The sequence below is a fragment of the Colias eurytheme genome, chromosome 6 (assembly GCF_061535395.1).
Source record: "Colias eurytheme isolate Ceu_HAF_F1 chromosome 6, ilColEury1 Martin Lab GWU primary, whole genome shotgun sequence".
NCBI classification, from domain to species: Eukaryota; Metazoa; Arthropoda; class Insecta; order Lepidoptera; family Pieridae; genus Colias; species Colias eurytheme.
Genome location: NC_142985.1, coordinates 8,724,867 through 8,742,804, shown reverse-complemented (window position 1 = coordinate 8,742,804; position 17,938 = coordinate 8,724,867). Strand labels below are relative to the sequence as shown.

The window sequence follows — 17,938 nt, the reverse complement described above, 5'->3', positions numbered from 1 at the left end:
TCTTTCCAGCAACTTTGAATTAGGGCATCATTTTGGAATAAAATAAAAACAAACATAAATCATATTAAATTTAATCTTTGATAACTACAATATTATTCTACAGGCTTAATTGTTATAAATCTAGACAGGATGAAGGCAACCAAAATTGTGGACATAACAAAAAAGACCACAAAAACGTAGAAACTGTCTTCAGAGAAGACATCTGTAAATGCTGGTATTTGGTTGTACAGCTCCTCAACTACATGCAGGTTTCCCTTTCTGGTCATTGTAGATTACTTCTTTTTACCTTTCTTTTTCTCTAATTTGGTTTGCGTTACAACTTGTTCTGGGGGTGCTAAAGATGAGACGTGTTTGTTCAGCAGTTGAAGAATTTCCAAACAAGTTAAATTTCCACTTTTTAATGTTACACCTTTTATATTTGCTTTTTCTAAAATAAATTTGAAAAGTCATTATTAATACCTATAGGAAGATTACTCTGAGGAAATATACTCAAATTTTATTTAATTTGAAGAATTTACAACTAATCATTTCATACCAGCTATGGATGGCAAGAGGTTTATGTCGACCGTTGGTTCAGATCTATCACAGATAACTTCAGTTTTTAACACACAGTTTGGGTTTGTCAGTAATATCTTAGGAGAGCTGATGTAATGTAGAAAATTTCTGAAAAGAAAAAAATAAATTTTGTCTTAAAACTTATAATATTTGCAACTGCAAATGCAATGATTACTCAATAACAGCTACATAATTTAAAAAGGTTATTTTTTATATGAATCATATTATTATGAGAATAATGACATTTCATTTTATAAACCATGCATTGGTATAAATTTCAAATTAAAGAAATGACTAGATACAAAAAATATAAATGAATTTTGGTGTGTACATCTAACATTGCCAGTGGGATTACCTTTAAACTCTCAATTCACATATTATCTTATTCTGAAAAGACTACATTCATATTACATATTATAAGTTAGCTACAATATGGTAAAACAAACACATATAATGCACTAAATTCAACACATTGAAATTAAATAGCTAGTTAAAAATAGACACCATAATTGCAATGTTTATCTTTGTTTTAAGGGTTAGAATATAACCCAATAATATTATTGTTACCTTGTGTGTGTTACGTTTTCACCGAAAGGATCAAATTTAACAGTTATTCTCTTGGCTGCTTTGAGATTTACAGCCCGTAATTGCTTTCCTATCGCTGAAACTACACCCCCCGATCTCCTGAAAGTACCACTGTATGGGATAGACATTTTCAGGACTTTTCTGGTTCACAAATATCAAAATCGACTGACTTTGATTTCTGTCACATCGTACCATAGATTATGTAATACTCTATACAGACTACTAATAAGTAGTGATACAGACTGATATAATAAAAAGTTATTGAAGTGAAACTTCTATATGCACGTTGAGAGTAAAATTTTAAGGCGACGATTTTCGTATCTTTCTAACTTTCCAAAGAATTTTCACTTCTGACACGTGTGCTCGGCACACAAGGTCCTTTTTTATATATTATCTTATTGTAATGAAAATTCAAAAATGTTTCTTGCCTAGTTCTTTAAAGTCGGTTAAATAAGTTGATGTATATAAAAAAATATTTTAAATTATATTTTGTGTAATAATTATCCATAGTCCGGGAGAAAAGCATAGAGAAGAAAATGAGGCGTATTTATGGATTGACAATGGTTATGATATGTCAAAATAGCTATTATCTATTCCAATCCATTAGATTAGACGTCAAATTCCAGCTTACTCGTAGTTCAAAGCCACATAATTTTAATGTATAGTTGATTTTTTTCAAACCTGTAACTTGTACAATATTTGTTTTATATATTTAAATTGATATAAACATATTACAAGATGTACCCCGTTGGCCAACGTAAGTATTCACCCATTATGTATTTACGACCACGAGTCAGAAAGCAGCTACATCCTTTGTTTGGTTGTCCTAAATAACGTTTTAGAAGTACTAATAAGTTAGAATTTATAAAGCATATGGTAATATTGGTATGCGGAATTATTATTTACGAACGTAAATAAATTTTCATGTTTTTTAGCTCCAGCGGGGGAGACTAGTGCAGGGGCGGTGGGTGTTACGGGTGCTGCTAGCACGCCAGTTGGCACAACTGGTGCAGCACCAGGGGCTCCCAGCGCTGCACCGACTACTGGTGCACCGCCCACTGGAGTTGCAGCGGGAGTTGGGGGATTATCTTTAGTATCGCCAGTTGCTGCTCCACCAGACATGCCTGATGTACTCACCTGCCCACGAAGACCTAATTTAGGTCATGAAGGCCGACCCATTATGCTACGTGCCAACCATTTTCAAATATCCATGCCAAGAGGATTTGTTCATCACTATGATGTGAATATACAACCAGATAAATGTCCTAGAAAGGTAAAGTACAAATCAAATGGGAAAATTTTTGTGTGATATCATACAAGATACTCATAAAGGTTAATTTTATTACAGGTAAATAGAGAAATTGTTGAAACTATGGTTCATTGTTATAATAAAATATTTGGTGCTTTGAAACCAGTGTTTGATGGTAGAAACAATCTGTACACCAGAGATCCGCTCCCCATTGGTAATGATAGAGTTGAATTGGAAGTAATTTTGCCCGGCGAAGGTAAAGATAGAGTGTTCAGAGTGACAATTAAATGGGTTGCACAGGTATGTGTTTTATTTATGATTGATAAGAATAATCATTCTATGTTTTTTTTACAAAGTTTTAAACTATGTATCAATTTAAGGTGTCATTGTTTGCGTTGGAAGAAGCTTTGGAAGGCCGTACTAGACAGATTCCATATGATGCAATTCTGGCCTTGGATGTTGTAATGAGACATTTACCATCCATGATGTATACACCTGTTGGACGTTCATTCTTCTCATCTCCAGAGGGATATTACCACCCACTCGGGGGTGGTCGTGAAGTATGGTTTGGTTTCCATCAGTCTGTAAGACCAAGCCAATGGAAAATGATGTTGAATATTGATGGTAAATTTTGTGTATATTTAAAAACTATTGTCTCCATTTTTAGGGTTCCGTAGCCAAAATGGCAAAAACGGAACCCTTATAGTTTCGTCATGTCCGTCTGTCCGTCTGTCCGTCTGTCCGTCTGTCACAGCCGATTTACTCGGAAACTATAAGTACTACAGTGATGAAATTTGATGGGAATATGTGTTGTATGAACCGCTACAAAAATATGACACTAAATAGTAAAAAAAAGAATTGGGGGTGGGGCCCCCCATACATGTAACTGAGGGATGAAATTTTTTTTTTCGATGTACATACCCGTGTGGGGTATCAATGGAAAGGTCTTTTAAAATGATATAAAGTTTTCTAAAAAACATTTTTCTTAAAGTGAACGGTTTTTGAGATATCAGCTCTCAAAGTCGTAAAAAGTATGTCCCCCCCCCTCTATTTTTATAACTACGGGGTATAAAATTCTAAAAAAAATAGAGGTGATGCATGCTAATTAACTCTTTCAACGATTTTTGGTTTGATCAAAGTATCTCTTATAGTTTTTGAGATAGGTTGATTTAACTGTAATTTATTATATTTGCTGCTACGGAACCCTTTGTGCGCGAGCCCGACTCGCACTTGGCCGGTTTTTATTTTGCTAAAATATAACTTTATTGAGAGCATTTTGCATGTGCTATTTGTTTAAAATTCAGTTGATGATTTTTATCTTATTAGAATAAAAGCAGAAATTGTTAAATAGTGTGAAGTTTGCCTGAACACTTATTATTAATATCATAATTTTTCCTGTGATATATTACATCAGACTAAATCATTTTGGATGTTAACTATACACATTTAGGGAAAAAGTAGTTTTCATGTTATTTACTTCTGAGATTATTAACAGATGCAAAATTTGTATCCCATAAGGAAGTTGTTAATTAATAACTAAGCTTCATTAACTTCACATTGATATCTTATTAATTGATGCAAATGTGTATTATTAGAGTTGTTTTTCAATGCCGTATTTTATTTTTATTTACTATTTTTAGTATCGGCAACTGCATTTTACAAAGCTCAACCAGTTATAGAATTTATGTGCGAAGTATTGGATATACGGGACATTAATGACCAAAGGAAGCCATTGACGGATTCACAGAGAGTTAAATTTACAAAGGAAATCAAAGGCCTAAAGATTGAAATTACTCACTGCGGTACAATGAAAAGAAAATATAGAGTATGTAATGTAACTAGAAGGCCGGCTCAGATGCAATCGTAAGTTTTGTTTTAAATTGTGTATGCTACAAAGGAAAAAAAAGTTTCAAAAAAGATATATTAAAGTGTTTTGTTTTGTTGAAAAAACTAAAACCTTATTAGGTTTTTATTATGTTTAATATTCAGTGTTATACTTTGCAGTAAATTATCCATTCTCAGTTAAAAAAATTCCGATCAATAAATGTTATCCTTAATTTTTAACTCTCACATAAATATTTAAATTAATTATTAAATTACAGATTTCCTCTACAATTGGAGAATGGTCAAACGGTTGAGTGTACTGTAGCTAAATATTTCCTAGACAAATACAAAATGAAACTGAGATACCCACATTTGCCCTGTTTGCAAGTAGGTCAAGAACATAAGCACACATACTTGCCTCTAGAAGTGTGTAATATTGTACCAGGACAGAGGTGTATCAAGAAACTAACGGACATGCAAACTTCTACTATGATTAAGGCTACGGCAAGATCTGCACCAGACAGGTAAGTGTTTTTTTAACATTTGCTATTTATTTTAATTTTAATTTTCATACAACAAACTATGAATATAAGTATGTTTTCGAAAATTCCCTGGAGTAATGATTTGTAAATTATATTTTTTTCCAATTTGAAAAAATAATTCTAGATTTTATCTTTTATATTTGCCAAGTTGAATAATGAACAATCTTGAATCATGTTTGAAAAATATCTATTCCTACAGGCTTATTATCTTATTTCTGTTTAACTAAATAGTATCCCTATTATTTAATAAAACAGGGAGCGCGAAATCAACAACTTAGTTCGTCGCGCCAACTTCAATACGGACTTGTATGTAAAAGAGTTTGGTCTCACAATATCTAACAACATGATGGAAGTCCGCGGTCGAGTGTTGCCGCCGCCGAAATTGCAGTATGGCGGCCGAGTCTCCTCACTGGGAGGACAAGTAATACGTTTCATTCTTTTTATTTTGAATACATGATAAAAAACGTTAAAAAAATAAAAAAAAAATGTTTTTTTTGTTACCATTTCTTATTAGTTTCCAATAGATCTTTTAATTTTTATTCAATATTTGCTCAATTTCATTGAATTAACAAAATCAGGGAACAATGAAATAAAAAATCAATAACTATTTTTTTTACAATTATAATTTAAAACAGGTAAAAAAAATATTTTGTCAAAGAATAGTTGCATTATGGTGTTTACTTTCGCAGCAAGCTTTACCCAACCAAGGTGTTTGGGACATGCGCGGTAAGCAATTTTTCATGGGCGTTGAAATACGAGTGTGGGCCATCGCGTGTTTCGCACCGCAAAGGACAGTACGAGAGGATGCACTTAAGTAAGCAAAATAATACATATTTTTTATGACATTAGAAGGCTTATTAATAACTAGCGGTCCGCCCCGGCTTCGCCCGTGGTGCATATTTACGTTTTCTCTACATAAGAACCATCCTCGTACTTCAAGGAATATAATAGAAAAGAATTATCGAAATCGGTTCAGCCGTTCACACGTGATGCCGTGACAACGCGAAACGGGTGCGGACCCGCCGCCTTTTTATAGCTCCCGCCGCGAAGCGCGTCGAACGCGGCAACTGATACACAAAAATAATCCTTATGGCATGTAATTCACGCGCGATGACCTATAGCGTATTTCATGTATAACTTTGGTGTTTCTACACCGATTTACATGATTCTTTTACTATAACCTGCCCAGGAGTATGAAGAATAATTGTGCCAAATTTGGTTAAAATCCGTCGTGTAGTTTTTGTTTCTATAACGAATATACAGACAGACAGACAGACAGACAGACAGACAGACAAAAATTTTACTGATTGCATTTTTGGCATCAGTAGCGATCCCTTATCACCCCTTCATAGTTTTTTTTTAAATATATTTCATGTACAGAATTGGCCTCTCTACAGATTTATTATAAGTATAGATTAAACAACAAGTAACCATATTTTATATTTATGTCTCATTCAACAAATTAAACTTATAATATAAATGAAATTATTGTATAGATGTTGGTGTGAGTATGTGTAAAAATGAATTTCCAATAAGACGCTTTTAAAGTGGTTGAAAGTATAAATATAATTAATAATCTTTGAATTCACATTCAAAGATTATTTATATTCATACATATCAATCTAATAAAAGGTGTTAAAATAAATTACTACTTTAAAATGATTTTAATAATGGAAACCAGTTCAACAGGTGATACCAAAAAAATACGAAAATCATTAAAAAAAAACCGGCCAAGTGCGAGTCGGGCTCGCGCACAAAGGGTTCCGTAGCAGCAAATATAATAAATTACAGTTAAATCAACCTATCTCAAAAACTATAAGAGATACTTTGATCAAACCAAAAATCGTTGAAAGAGTTAATTAGCATGCATCACCTCTATTTTTTTTAGAATTTTATACCCCGTAGTTATAAAAATAGAGGGGGGGGGACATACTTTTTACGACTTTGAGAGCTGATATCTCAAAAACCGTTCACTTTAAGAAAAATGTTTTTTAGAAAACTTTATATCATTTTAAAAGACCTTTCCATTGATACCCCACACGGGTATGTACATCGAAAAAAAAAATTTCATCCCTCAGTTACATGTATGGGGGGCCCCACCCCCAATTCTTTTTTTTACTATTTAGTGTCATATTTTTGTAGCGGTTCATACAACACATATTCCCATCAAATTTCATCACTGTAGTACTTATAGTTTCCGAGTAAATCGGCTGTGACAGACGGACAGACGGACAGACGGACAGACGGACATGACGAAACTATAAGGGTTCCGTTTTTGCCATTTTGGCTACGGAACCCTAATTAGAGTAACAGTGTCACTTAACGATAGCTAAGATAGCAAACATTTGTATATTTTATTAATTTTTTTTTTATAGAAACTTTACTCAGCAGCTTCAAAGGATATCAAATGACGCAGGAATGCCTATAATAGGCCAGCCTTGCTTCTGCAAGTATGCAACGGGACCTGACCAAGTTGAGCCTATGTTCAAATATTTGAAGTCCACTTTTGTACAACTACAACTTGTTGTTGTTGTATTGCCTGGCAAAACACCTGTTTATGGTAATTAGTCATTTAATTTATTATAGTGTATAGTGATTTTTGTGTCGGATTTTTTGTAAATATCTTTATTGAGGAGCAAAAAAGAATAATTTTGAACATTGATACCGTTTGATAGTATCTTTTTCTCACAAAAAAAAGTATATTATAATCAAAAAAATCTAAAGTACATTTTATTATGTCACTTCACTTTTTATAGTTTTCAATAATTTGTAGCTTAATCAATTCTTGTTTATTTTAATTTAGCTGAAGTGAAGCGAGTAGGCGACACAGTACTTGGCATGGCAACACAGTGTGTACAAGCGAAAAATGTGAACAAGACATCGCCACAGACCCTGAGCAATTTGTGCCTGAAAATCAATGTCAAACTTGGTGGTATCAACTCAATCCTTGTACCTTCAATACGTCCTAAAGTAAGTATGACTAAAGCATAAATGAATTTAAATAGTATTCAGTGGTGTTTTCAGGAATTTTATATGTTTAAATTGTGAAAATTAAATTGATAAGAAAAAAAAATACAGACAGACAATTTTTAATCTATCTGGAATATTATTAGATTTGATTACACAAAGTACATAATATGATGATTGATGCATTATTGCTCTAAATCGTTTACAATCAGTGTCAACATAAAAAAAAAATTCTGAAGCGTCACATATGGGACCCCTGATTGGAATGAAGTTCTTTTCGTTTTGAAATAAGTATTACAGAGGGTATAATTACATTAATTTAGGAATTAAATGATAAATGAAAGAAGTGAAGGAATGCTAATAGACTTTGAAAAAAGTGTCGGGAAGATTTTTTGTGACGCTCGCCAAGCCTTAGTCAGCGTACCGTGTGATAAGGAACTTCGTTCCAAAACATTAAACAAACATTAAATAATTTTATTAGCTGTTCAACCTAAGTTGCGTATTATCTTAGGCCTCTTACACATTATGCCGTAGCCCGTAGCGGCAGCGGCACCGTCGCCGCCGCGGCGTCGCTGCGATAGTCTGCCTGATTTATATATGGAGCCTTACATACGACGCCGCGGCGGCGACGGCGAGTCTTTATGCCGCGGGGGCCAAAATCGCTGCCGCCGCGGTGTCGTGTGAAAAGGCCCTTACTGCACGTCAAAAAAAATATTTATTTTTAGGTATTCAACGAGCCGGTGATATTCCTCGGCGTGGACGTGACGCACCCCCCCGCGGGGGACAACAAGAAGCCGTCCATAGCCGCCGTGGTGGGCTCTATGGACGCGCACCCCTCGCGGTACGCGGCCACAGTGCGAGTGCAGCAACACAGGTGGGTACTATGCTCTATGGTACTGGTAAGGATTTTACGATAGGGCCCTTTGAATAGGTTATAAATAAAACTAGGCAAATTGGCGCCTAAGAGCGCCTTCACATTTGGGCGACGTAGCTGCGTGACTGTGGAGATGTCAAGATTTCATAATTAAATTATAATATTGACATGATGGTCTTCTCTATTGATACTGCTTTTCGGATCGGTGGTAAATGTATATGTTATGATGAATCAAAATTGCTTCTAGAAGAAGTCTGATTAAATAAATAAATGTTTGAGTTTTAGGGCTGATTTTTCAATCCTTGGTTAAAACTTATTCGTCGAATAATGTATAAAACTACCATTTTAAAAACGTATTCTAATTGCCCTTATTTGACAGTTTACATGACATTTTAATATTATCGTGTAATACTTTATTGGACGGATTAGTTTTATCCAAGCATTGAAAAATCGGCCCTTAGAATAGTATAAACAAAAGCGGGTCATGCTCGGTTCCAGCGCGGCTACTGCGTTCTGTCTAATCAGCGATGAGCCAGTGTTGCAAGCGCACGTCAATATAATAGTACTGCAAAATGAGCGAGTTCCATACTGAACGATTAATTTTGGAAATTCATGAGCGTTGCTTGGAGACTCAAGATGAGACAATTGTCAATAACCTTTAAAAAAAGCTTCAAAGAATTATGTGCATTGTTTATTCCTACTTTTTTTTTGTTGAAATGTTTCCCCGTCGGTATCCATCTTTGAAATGAAGTGCGTCACACTTCAAAATTGCAGCGCGGCTGCCGCGCTACTAACGCCGTAATGTGAAGGCCCTCTAATATTACGTAAAAATCGAAAAAGATGGAAACAATAATTCGTAACGCTATTTTATATTTTTGTAATGACATGAGCTAGGTTCTTCTAGTTTAAAATAACTTGGAAGTACACTGGTAAGTTTTACTCAGGCATGACATTCTAAGTTTGGCGTCAATTGTTATTTGTTATCGTAGTGGTGTAATTTCTCTTTGTGAAATATTGTTAAGTAGATTAGAATTATTGCATGTTATTTTTATCTGATATATCGCAAAATATAGTAAAATTTATAATAATGTAGTCCCGTCTTACATTATAAACAACTTTTTGTAAGAATTTTTGCGTATCTCGTAACTACTGTAGTAGTAAATCAGTGATATTAATTTCCCATTGCTTAGATTAGAATATATCTTTTTATGATATAGAACGCTTTATAAGTTATTAAGTTTGTTTATTTTATTTAATTTAATAGTTACGTCACTTCGCCGAAATACTATGTTGATATGATAAGAAGGATTGGAGATTATCTGGAAAATAGTAATCACATTTTCTTAGAAAATACTTTATCTGCTTTACTAGTAAATAAATGATTCACGTATGTACACACACACATAAATACACATGTGAATCATTGATATACTGGTATAGAAGATAAAAGTCAATAAAAGTAAGTAGTAAAGTTTTAGAATGTGCTGATAATAATATGTTACTTAGAAAGTGATTTTGCGCATGCTGGATTTTTGTCATTTTCAGGTGTTAAAGTGCTCATGTTTGAAAATTTTGAAGTACAGAACTTTTAAACTACTATTTTTCAAACAATTTGTTTCTTCAGTATTCTAATATATTTATAATACATATAATAATATAATAATTTAACTTACAAAGTTATAAACATTGGTCGCTATTGATTTTTAAGGATTAAATTACTGAGCCGATATTAAATAGAGAGAATGAGCAGATTTACATATTAGTAATATAATTTTTTTTTAGTTAGAAAAGCTTGTTAGCTGGAGTTTTTTTTTTTGATGTTCCTATTTTCAGCATTTGAAGGAGAAACTTTAAATCGAACTCACGATCATTCAATTATCATCACCTTGAAATGTATAAATTAAACTATCATTATAAGATCCCAATATTCCCCAAGTCTTGAATTCAATGAATGAAATGAAAATCGGCCTAATTAAATTTTAAATAAAATAAATACAGACGCCATTAAACTTTTTATAATGTCTGCGGCTCTCCCAGCCGAGTCCCAAGTCCCTCCCGTAAAAACAAAAATTGTGGTGTTCTATGGCAGCAACGGGTAACCATCGATTAATATAGTGAAAATGACAGGCAGGAGATAGTCCATGAGTTAAGCAGCATGGTGCAGGAATTGTTGCTGATGTTCTACAAGAGCACGGGCGGGTTCAAGCCGCACCGTATCATCATGTATCGTGACGGAATATCTGAGGGACAGTTCATACATGTGCTGCAACATGAGCTGACGGCCGTGAGGGAAGCTTGTATCAAGGTATGTTTGCACTATTGGACTATAATATGGATACAAAAATAATAGTATTCGCTATTGAAATCTAGTAATTTCTCCGGTAGGCAAGTTTACCTATTTCCAATAATAGACGTTACTGGTGTAAATTTTAATCTATATACCAATTAAAACAAATATAAAACTAATTTGATTTTAATGAAGATGATAAAATCATCTAATCCAGCCAAATCTGCAGTAAAATTAACATCAAGTGAAATCTATCAAAATGTTTATACGTATCTTTTATATATTGCATATTTATTATTTAAACAATCTTATTAATTGTATATTTATAATTTAACCAGCATTAAATTCGAAGATTTATAATACTAATATGAATTTGCATTAATCGTAAAATCCACAGCTTGAAGCGGAGTACAAGCCGGGTATCACGTTCATAGTGGTGCAGAAGCGTCACCACACGCGGCTGTTCTGCGCGGACAAGCGCGAACAGTCGGGTAAATCCGGGAACATACCCGCCGGTACTACAGTGGACCTGGGTATCACGCACCCGACCGAGTTCGACTTCTATTTGTGCAGTCACCAGGGTATACAGGTAAGATCCGGCTCGAAGGATCATTTTTAATCTATGGTAATGTTATCTAAAATGTGTAAATGAATGAGAAAAAATGTGTTTTATAAAGCAGTGTGGTAAAAATTGCCTTACAAATTAATAATTTTAGAGACCATCCCAGTAAAAATGTTCCATTTGTAATATGAAATTGAAACGATTAAGAAACTAAAGAATTATTAACAGATTTTAAAAATTATTCACTATAATATTTAACCCGACGTATCGGACACTACAGCAAGCGTGGTCATGGGAAAACTAAAATGTTCCATCTTGTCGCTTATACAAAAAATGTTGTTTGTGGCCTACCCTCTCTATTCATCATCAGCCCATATACGTTCCCACTGCTGGGACAAAGGCCTATTTACCTAAACTTAAAACAAAAAAGAGACGGGTTGCACTCTGGGAGTGCCGGCAGAAGTGAAAACTTGATTATTAACGTTCAGCATGTTTGATATTTTGGAATGGTATCCGTCTTACGCATGGATGGAATATAAGGGCTAAAAAAATCCGTCTTACGCTTTTTCGATCAGGCCACGTGTCCTGACGCGAGTTTAAGATTTTATACCCAACGCCGCTAAAGAAATTTTCACTTCAAAAAAAGAAAACACTTATAAAACATGTAAACATCCAGGGCACATCCCGGCCGTCCCACTACCACGTGCTGTGGGACGACAACCACTTCGGGTCGGACGAGCTGCAGTGCCTCACGTACCAGCTGTGCCACACGTACGTGCGCTGTACCCGCTCCGTGTCCATACCCGCGCCGGCATACTACGCGCACCTTGTTGCTTTCCGAGCCAGGTACGAGTTGGCTAGGATTTATCCTAATACATATGTTAATCGCGAAAGTTTGTAAGAATGTGTGTTGATTAGGATGTTTGTTACTCACACTTGATGCCTGATAAAATCATCTGATCGTTTTGTACGAATTTTGGTTGGTTTACGAAGTTTGGTTAAAAAATGCCAAAAATCATGAAGTGTCGGGACGGCCCCTTACTTTTTATCCTGCAGGTATGTAAGTAGAGTGAAGCCGTGGGATCAAATTTGTTGTAAATAGATGAATAATGCTTTTACAACTATATGTTCGTTAGACAAAATATATGTAGCATATTAATTAAATAATTACAAAATGTTTGTGCTCGTGCGCAGGTACCACCTGGTGGAGAAGGAGCACGACTCGGGCGAGGGCAGCCACCAGTCGGCGTGCAGCGAGGACCGCACGCCGGGCGCCATGGCGCGCGCCATCACCGTGCACGCCGTCACCAAGAAGGTCATGTACTTCGCCTAACACGCGTTGCCATGGTTACGGCTCCCACGCGTCGCCATGGCAACGACGTCGCCAAGGAGCCGTACGCTTCGCCCGCACGCGTCGCTCCGGCGACGACTCCCGCGCTCACTTGATACACGATTGTCTATGGGCGGTCTTTGGCATTTATTCACGCTTAACGCCCGCAATCGTACGACCGCCCGGTCTTGAATTTGTAGCAATATTAATTTGGTTATGTGACGGACTTTTTATTTTTCGTCGAGTGCAATTCGCGCTTAATGTCGATGTTCGTAAAATCAAGTATTAAGATACGATGATCAGACGCTTCGCTGTTAATATTAGTGCTGCGCTTTTGACTCATTTATTATATAAATTTGTATTTTTGTTTGAGTCATTGAGATTCGACATATTGAGATATGGCACAGCTAAATATAACTGGATAAATATAAACTAAAAACTAAACTTCTAACGATTATTTCTAAAGGTTAATTTTTCAGCTATTCCTCAAAAGTTAAAATATTTTCATTAATCCTGCTCTAATATCTCCTTGTAACTTTAGAAGGTAGCTCTTCAATGATGGTTGCTATCGAAGGCAATGTAAATAAAATCTCTCGATATATAACAGAAGAGTCTTTTACTAATTAAGGTATTATGATTTTTTTAAATCTACAAAATCGTAAGTGTCGACATTAAAATACAATTGACAATTACGATTAAACAAATACTTTATTGTATGATACATTTGTTGTGAGAACGAGCCTTAAGGGTGAAATCCGTTCATTCCTAATTAAGAAAAAAATTAAATAAGCAAATAAACTAATGTTCTTAAAAATAATCGATATAAATATTCTGATTTCATTGATTTATTTTACCAGTTAATAATTTGTCCTTAAATATTAAACAAATAAAAAATCTTCGAACAGAAATGCAAAATGCATTTCATTATAGACTGGACTGGATATTTACTGGACGTCTTAAACATTGTATTAAGAGCAAGCAAAAGAGCCCTTTTTCCATACAAACGTAGTCCCCTTTTTCCTCCCTGGATTGTGCCACTAGAGCAATATATTTTTTACTATTAATCTATGGTAACTTTAGCCATGTTCCTACGTTTTCCTTTTTGTCATATATAAATTCTTAAAAAAGAATCTTTCAAAACGTAAGAAATAGGATAGATTTTCCGTTCCATAAAACTAATTTTTGAACATTATATAAAAAAACGACGTGTGGCACTCGGGAACTGCCGCGGTAAAGCTATTGCATGTTATGCCTTTGTAGCGACACCTCGCTCTGAATCCCGCAAGCGAAATTTTTTCGTTACAGAGCTATATATACAACTTTCCGACATAATCCATTGGGGCCTTTACGGCCGGCCAGTCGAGTAGACTAGTCGTGAATTCTCTCTTTTTCGATGGAGGAATTCCACCTTCCTTCCTCCACACCTTCAAGCCACACCTCCGCCCGTCGGAGTTGGGGAGCGTGAGGTTTTTCGTTACGGAATTTGTCGATTCGGTCCCCGCGCTCAAGGCCCGCGATAGAAGCTATGCAATAGCTTAAAAAAGCAAAACGTAGCAACATAGCCTATACTTTTCTCTACTCAATTATGAAAAAAGTAAATAAATCGGTATTGGAGGAGGAAACAGGGGACTACGGAACGTCAATTTGCGTAATTTTCCTTGGTATTTTCGGCCCGAGCTGCAGTTGTTCCTGTCGCGCTCTACGGGGGAGGCTTGAGGCATAGCGCGACAGCAATAGATCATAGGAAAACCTAATTTCGAATTCTCTCACTCGTTTTGTTGGCTCTTAATGGTAAAATAGATTGCAATTAGGAAGATAGGATTTTATTTTTGTATGTGTTTGCTTGCTATAATAATTAAATTGCGTATGATTAAAATAATTCTCTCTGTGTGTAACTCTAACTAAAAAACCGCCTTTCTGGACCACATCATTTATAATGAAATGTTTAAAAATATATCTTAAAGACATAAAATGGTACCACGCCATTTCGTAGTTACGACAACTATGAGACAATATCACTTTAAATAGCTTCATTTTCATTGATTGTCAAAAACATTTTAAAGTAAAACGAGACACAATAGTAAAATTTCTATATAAAATCTCTACAAACACATTTCAATCTAAAGGTATTGATAAACGACAATATCATATTTACCGCCTGCATTTCTAAAGATCAACTGAACAAAATTTATTTTCATGTTATGACGGAATATTTTCCAAATACATTATAGCAATAAAGACATAAAGAATACATAGTGATGTGTTTCATAAGTTATGTTGCAACTATAAACATATTTATATGTATTTGGTTATGTAATGGGCCTTCTTCATAATGCGAGTAGAGGCAATCACGATAGAGGGCCTAAATGTCTTTGATCGGCCGTCATTGTAGATGTTTATTCATAATCGCCGTAACAGCGGCAAATATCGACGATCATTTGTTGGGCCAACGCACTCGATTGTGAAGAGGACTCATTAAACAGTTTCATACAAATAGAAATAAGAAAATTGACAAATTTTTATTATTTCATCTGTACTAAATCAAGAAGATGAACGTATAATTATATTTTGTCGTAGCAAGATCATGTATAATATTACGAACCCCAGGTTAAATGATAATATTTCGCACGTGCCACATAATGCTCGAGGTGGGGATCGTTTTAATGCCGAGGATCGATTTTAGTTGTAAGTAATTTAAAGAGCTCTTTATTCATAAGTAGTATAGGTAAGTGTTAGATTTTTAGTCCAATATGCAATATTAAACTTATTTCAAGACCACTAACCCCCTCCATACCAAAAGTAAGGTTCTCTGCCGCCTTTTAGTAATAAGTATTTTTTTTATTTTTAGCTATTGAGTTATAATTATTTTATATTATCTGATATGAAATATCATATAAATGTATTTGACAGCTCGAAAATATGAGCATCTTTTGAAATCGGCACAAAATCGTGTAAAATATACTTAATTAAACCAGCGCTTTCATTCTAGTTAGTTGTAAAATCAGACGAAATCCTATCCTGCAACACGTTAATAATAGTCATAAATAATTTAACAATAAAAGTTTTTTGAACAAATATAGTTTTTACTAATGAACGATGGTCGGTTCCCTGGTACAGTTGTATGTCGGGGCCAGAGGAAGGTGCAGCAGGGATTTAAGGTGAAATAGTAATAATAAAAAAGTTGTAATATGTACTAAATTAAGTATAAAAATTTCGTTGTTTGCTTTTTTAATGTTATTAACACTCGGATAGAGATATCGCTTCTTGTGTCGTAGTATGTACTATGTATGAGTAGAAGATATTTTTATAATGCACGTTATTGTGTGAAACAGCTTCATTAATTAAGATTTTGATATAGATTGTAAACATAGATTCCAAATTTCTTCGTGCAGGGTATTTCGTTGAAATAAAGGTCCGTAGTCGAAAAAGACAACTTCGTCTTCTTCATATTATATGGAGCACGCCAAACATGTATTGATATACTACTGTTATTAACTTTTATGTATTGGTCTAATAACGCTTAAAGGTAACTCTTTCTATATGTAAGGTTTTGCGATTAGTGTAATTGTGCAAAATAAATATTAAGTTAACGTCTTAGATATTGTTTTTCTCATACAAGGGCTTTGAAATATGTTATTTTTAGGAATCTATTTTTAAGTTCTTATTTACATTTTACAAACTCAACATATCAAAGACAATGGACGACAATTATATACACGCACCATTATATTCGCAAACCCTTATACTGATTTACTGAGAAATAAGCTGGGTTTATGTACACATATCTCCAAATCAGCTCAAACCATCTTAAAAATAACCCTTACATAATTGTTATTGCAAACTGTACATAATTTGTAGTCTCAAATCTAGTTGTATAGTTAATAAATAAAATGTATTCTGGGGCCCTCCTCGATTATTTAACGACGCGCCTTGACGTAAGAAGTATGAACTATTCTCCTTACAAAATAATTGTATAAGATACTAAGAGTGGAAATTTGTTTTTATTTATTTGAATTTGATAAAACAGCTGCATAAAAATATCAATTATGTGTCAAAATTATTTTTTTTTTTGCTGTAAAGTGTAAGAAGCATCCTTGGTTTGATAATAATAGAGGTGTTTATAGATACCATTAACATCATCCGCCTCAGTTACGAAAAATTATTCTTTTAACCTGAAATTAGGTTTAATAACCAAGGATTTATCTAATGTAAACACGCGCCTATTTGCTTCAGTTTTCTTTAAAAAATAGTAGATCTCAGATTTCATATAATATATTTTTTTGTTTACAATTTGATTAAATATGTAACGCCTATTGGAACAAAATGAAGCTACCGTTTCTTGAACGTTTATTGTAAGCTTGTGTTACATACTTGATAGGTTTATGTATAAGTTGGTGAATTGTGAAAATGCTTTGAGTTTTTAATGATAAAATTACGCCATCGTTATACTACATATTTTTATTGTCTTACACAACCGTCAAAATTGCCACTGTATAATCGTTTGGTTATTTTTATATCATATCCATTTACACATTGGTAACAAATAGGTATAGAGATAATGTAGCGCATGATGGACATATTATATGTAATAGGTTTAAATAAAACTGTTTATTTAAAATATCGTTTTTTATTTCTTTTGTTAAAGACTTCCCTGTGTCGCTAGCTCATATCGACCTTGTTTCATAATGCATTATTATATCATCAAGTAAAATGTAAACGGTATGTTATGTAATCAAATGAAATCGTATAACACAATTCATCATACATAATTTATAATCTGCTAAGATTGTATTGTATTTTTCATTGTTGACATCAACTTGTTAGGTAGGTATTTAATATTTTGGAGCAGATTTATTAAGTTTCCTAATATTAAAAAAAAAAATATTTCGTGCAGGCTCGATACGATACGTGGCTCTGACTCTCTTGCTAGCCATTGCCTGTGATAAGAGAGACAGTCCCTTCCCTTAATACATCCTGATTTTGATAAATTCGAAAGTTTGTGAGGATTTATATTCGATATTCTTTTATGAAAAAACTACGGAACTGATTACAATGTTTGTTATGTACAGAGACAGGCTACTTTTAATCCCGGAAATCGGGATAAATAAAACGGGTTTTTCTTTGGAATCGCGGGCGAAGCCGCCGGCGGAAATCTAGTATGAA

At 34.2% G+C, this 17,938-nt stretch overlaps 3 protein-coding genes across 4 annotated transcripts; 1 reads left to right on the top strand and 2 right to left on the bottom strand.

Moving 5' to 3' along the window:
* Positions 1 to 55: 55 nt before the first annotated feature.
* LOC149907870 (uncharacterized) lies at positions 56 to 266 on the bottom strand. Its single transcript, XM_090103419.1, has one exon. It carries the CDS (start codon positions 264 to 266, stop codon positions 93 to 95), a length of 174 nt encoding a protein of 57 aa, XP_089959545.1. The 3' UTR covers positions 56 to 92.
* Positions 56 to 1,313, bottom strand: mRpL53 (mitochondrial ribosomal protein L53). The gene is made up of 3 exons (XM_090103417.1): positions 1,123 to 1,313; positions 536 to 663; positions 56 to 427 (listed from the first exon to the last, which is right to left on the bottom strand). Exons 1-3 carry the CDS (start codon positions 1,266 to 1,268, stop codon positions 273 to 275), a joined length of 429 nt encoding a protein of 142 aa, XP_089959543.1. The 5' UTR covers positions 1,269 to 1,313; the 3' UTR covers positions 56 to 272.
* A 435-nt stretch (positions 1,314 to 1,748) lies between these two features.
* Positions 1,749 to 17,393, top strand: AGO1 (protein argonaute-1). Of its 2 annotated transcripts, none has more exons than XM_090102990.1 (15): positions 1,749 to 1,897; positions 2,076 to 2,413; positions 2,489 to 2,689; positions 2,770 to 3,013; positions 4,030 to 4,252; positions 4,492 to 4,737; positions 5,011 to 5,176; positions 5,445 to 5,569; positions 7,131 to 7,315; positions 7,559 to 7,725; positions 8,448 to 8,596; positions 10,724 to 10,901; positions 11,281 to 11,472; positions 12,122 to 12,291; positions 12,640 to 17,393. In XM_090102990.1, the coding sequence occupies exons 1-15, from the start codon at positions 1,879 to 1,881 to the stop codon at positions 12,776 to 12,778; spliced, it is 2,742 nt and encodes a 913-aa protein (XP_089959116.1). In that variant the 5' UTR covers positions 1,749 to 1,878; the 3' UTR covers positions 12,779 to 17,393. The 2 variants fall into 2 exon arrangements, with proteins under 2 accessions (XP_089959116.1, XP_089959115.1); XM_090102989.1 differs by having other exon boundaries at positions 10,712 to 10,901.
* Positions 17,394 to 17,938: the final 545 nt, after the last annotated feature.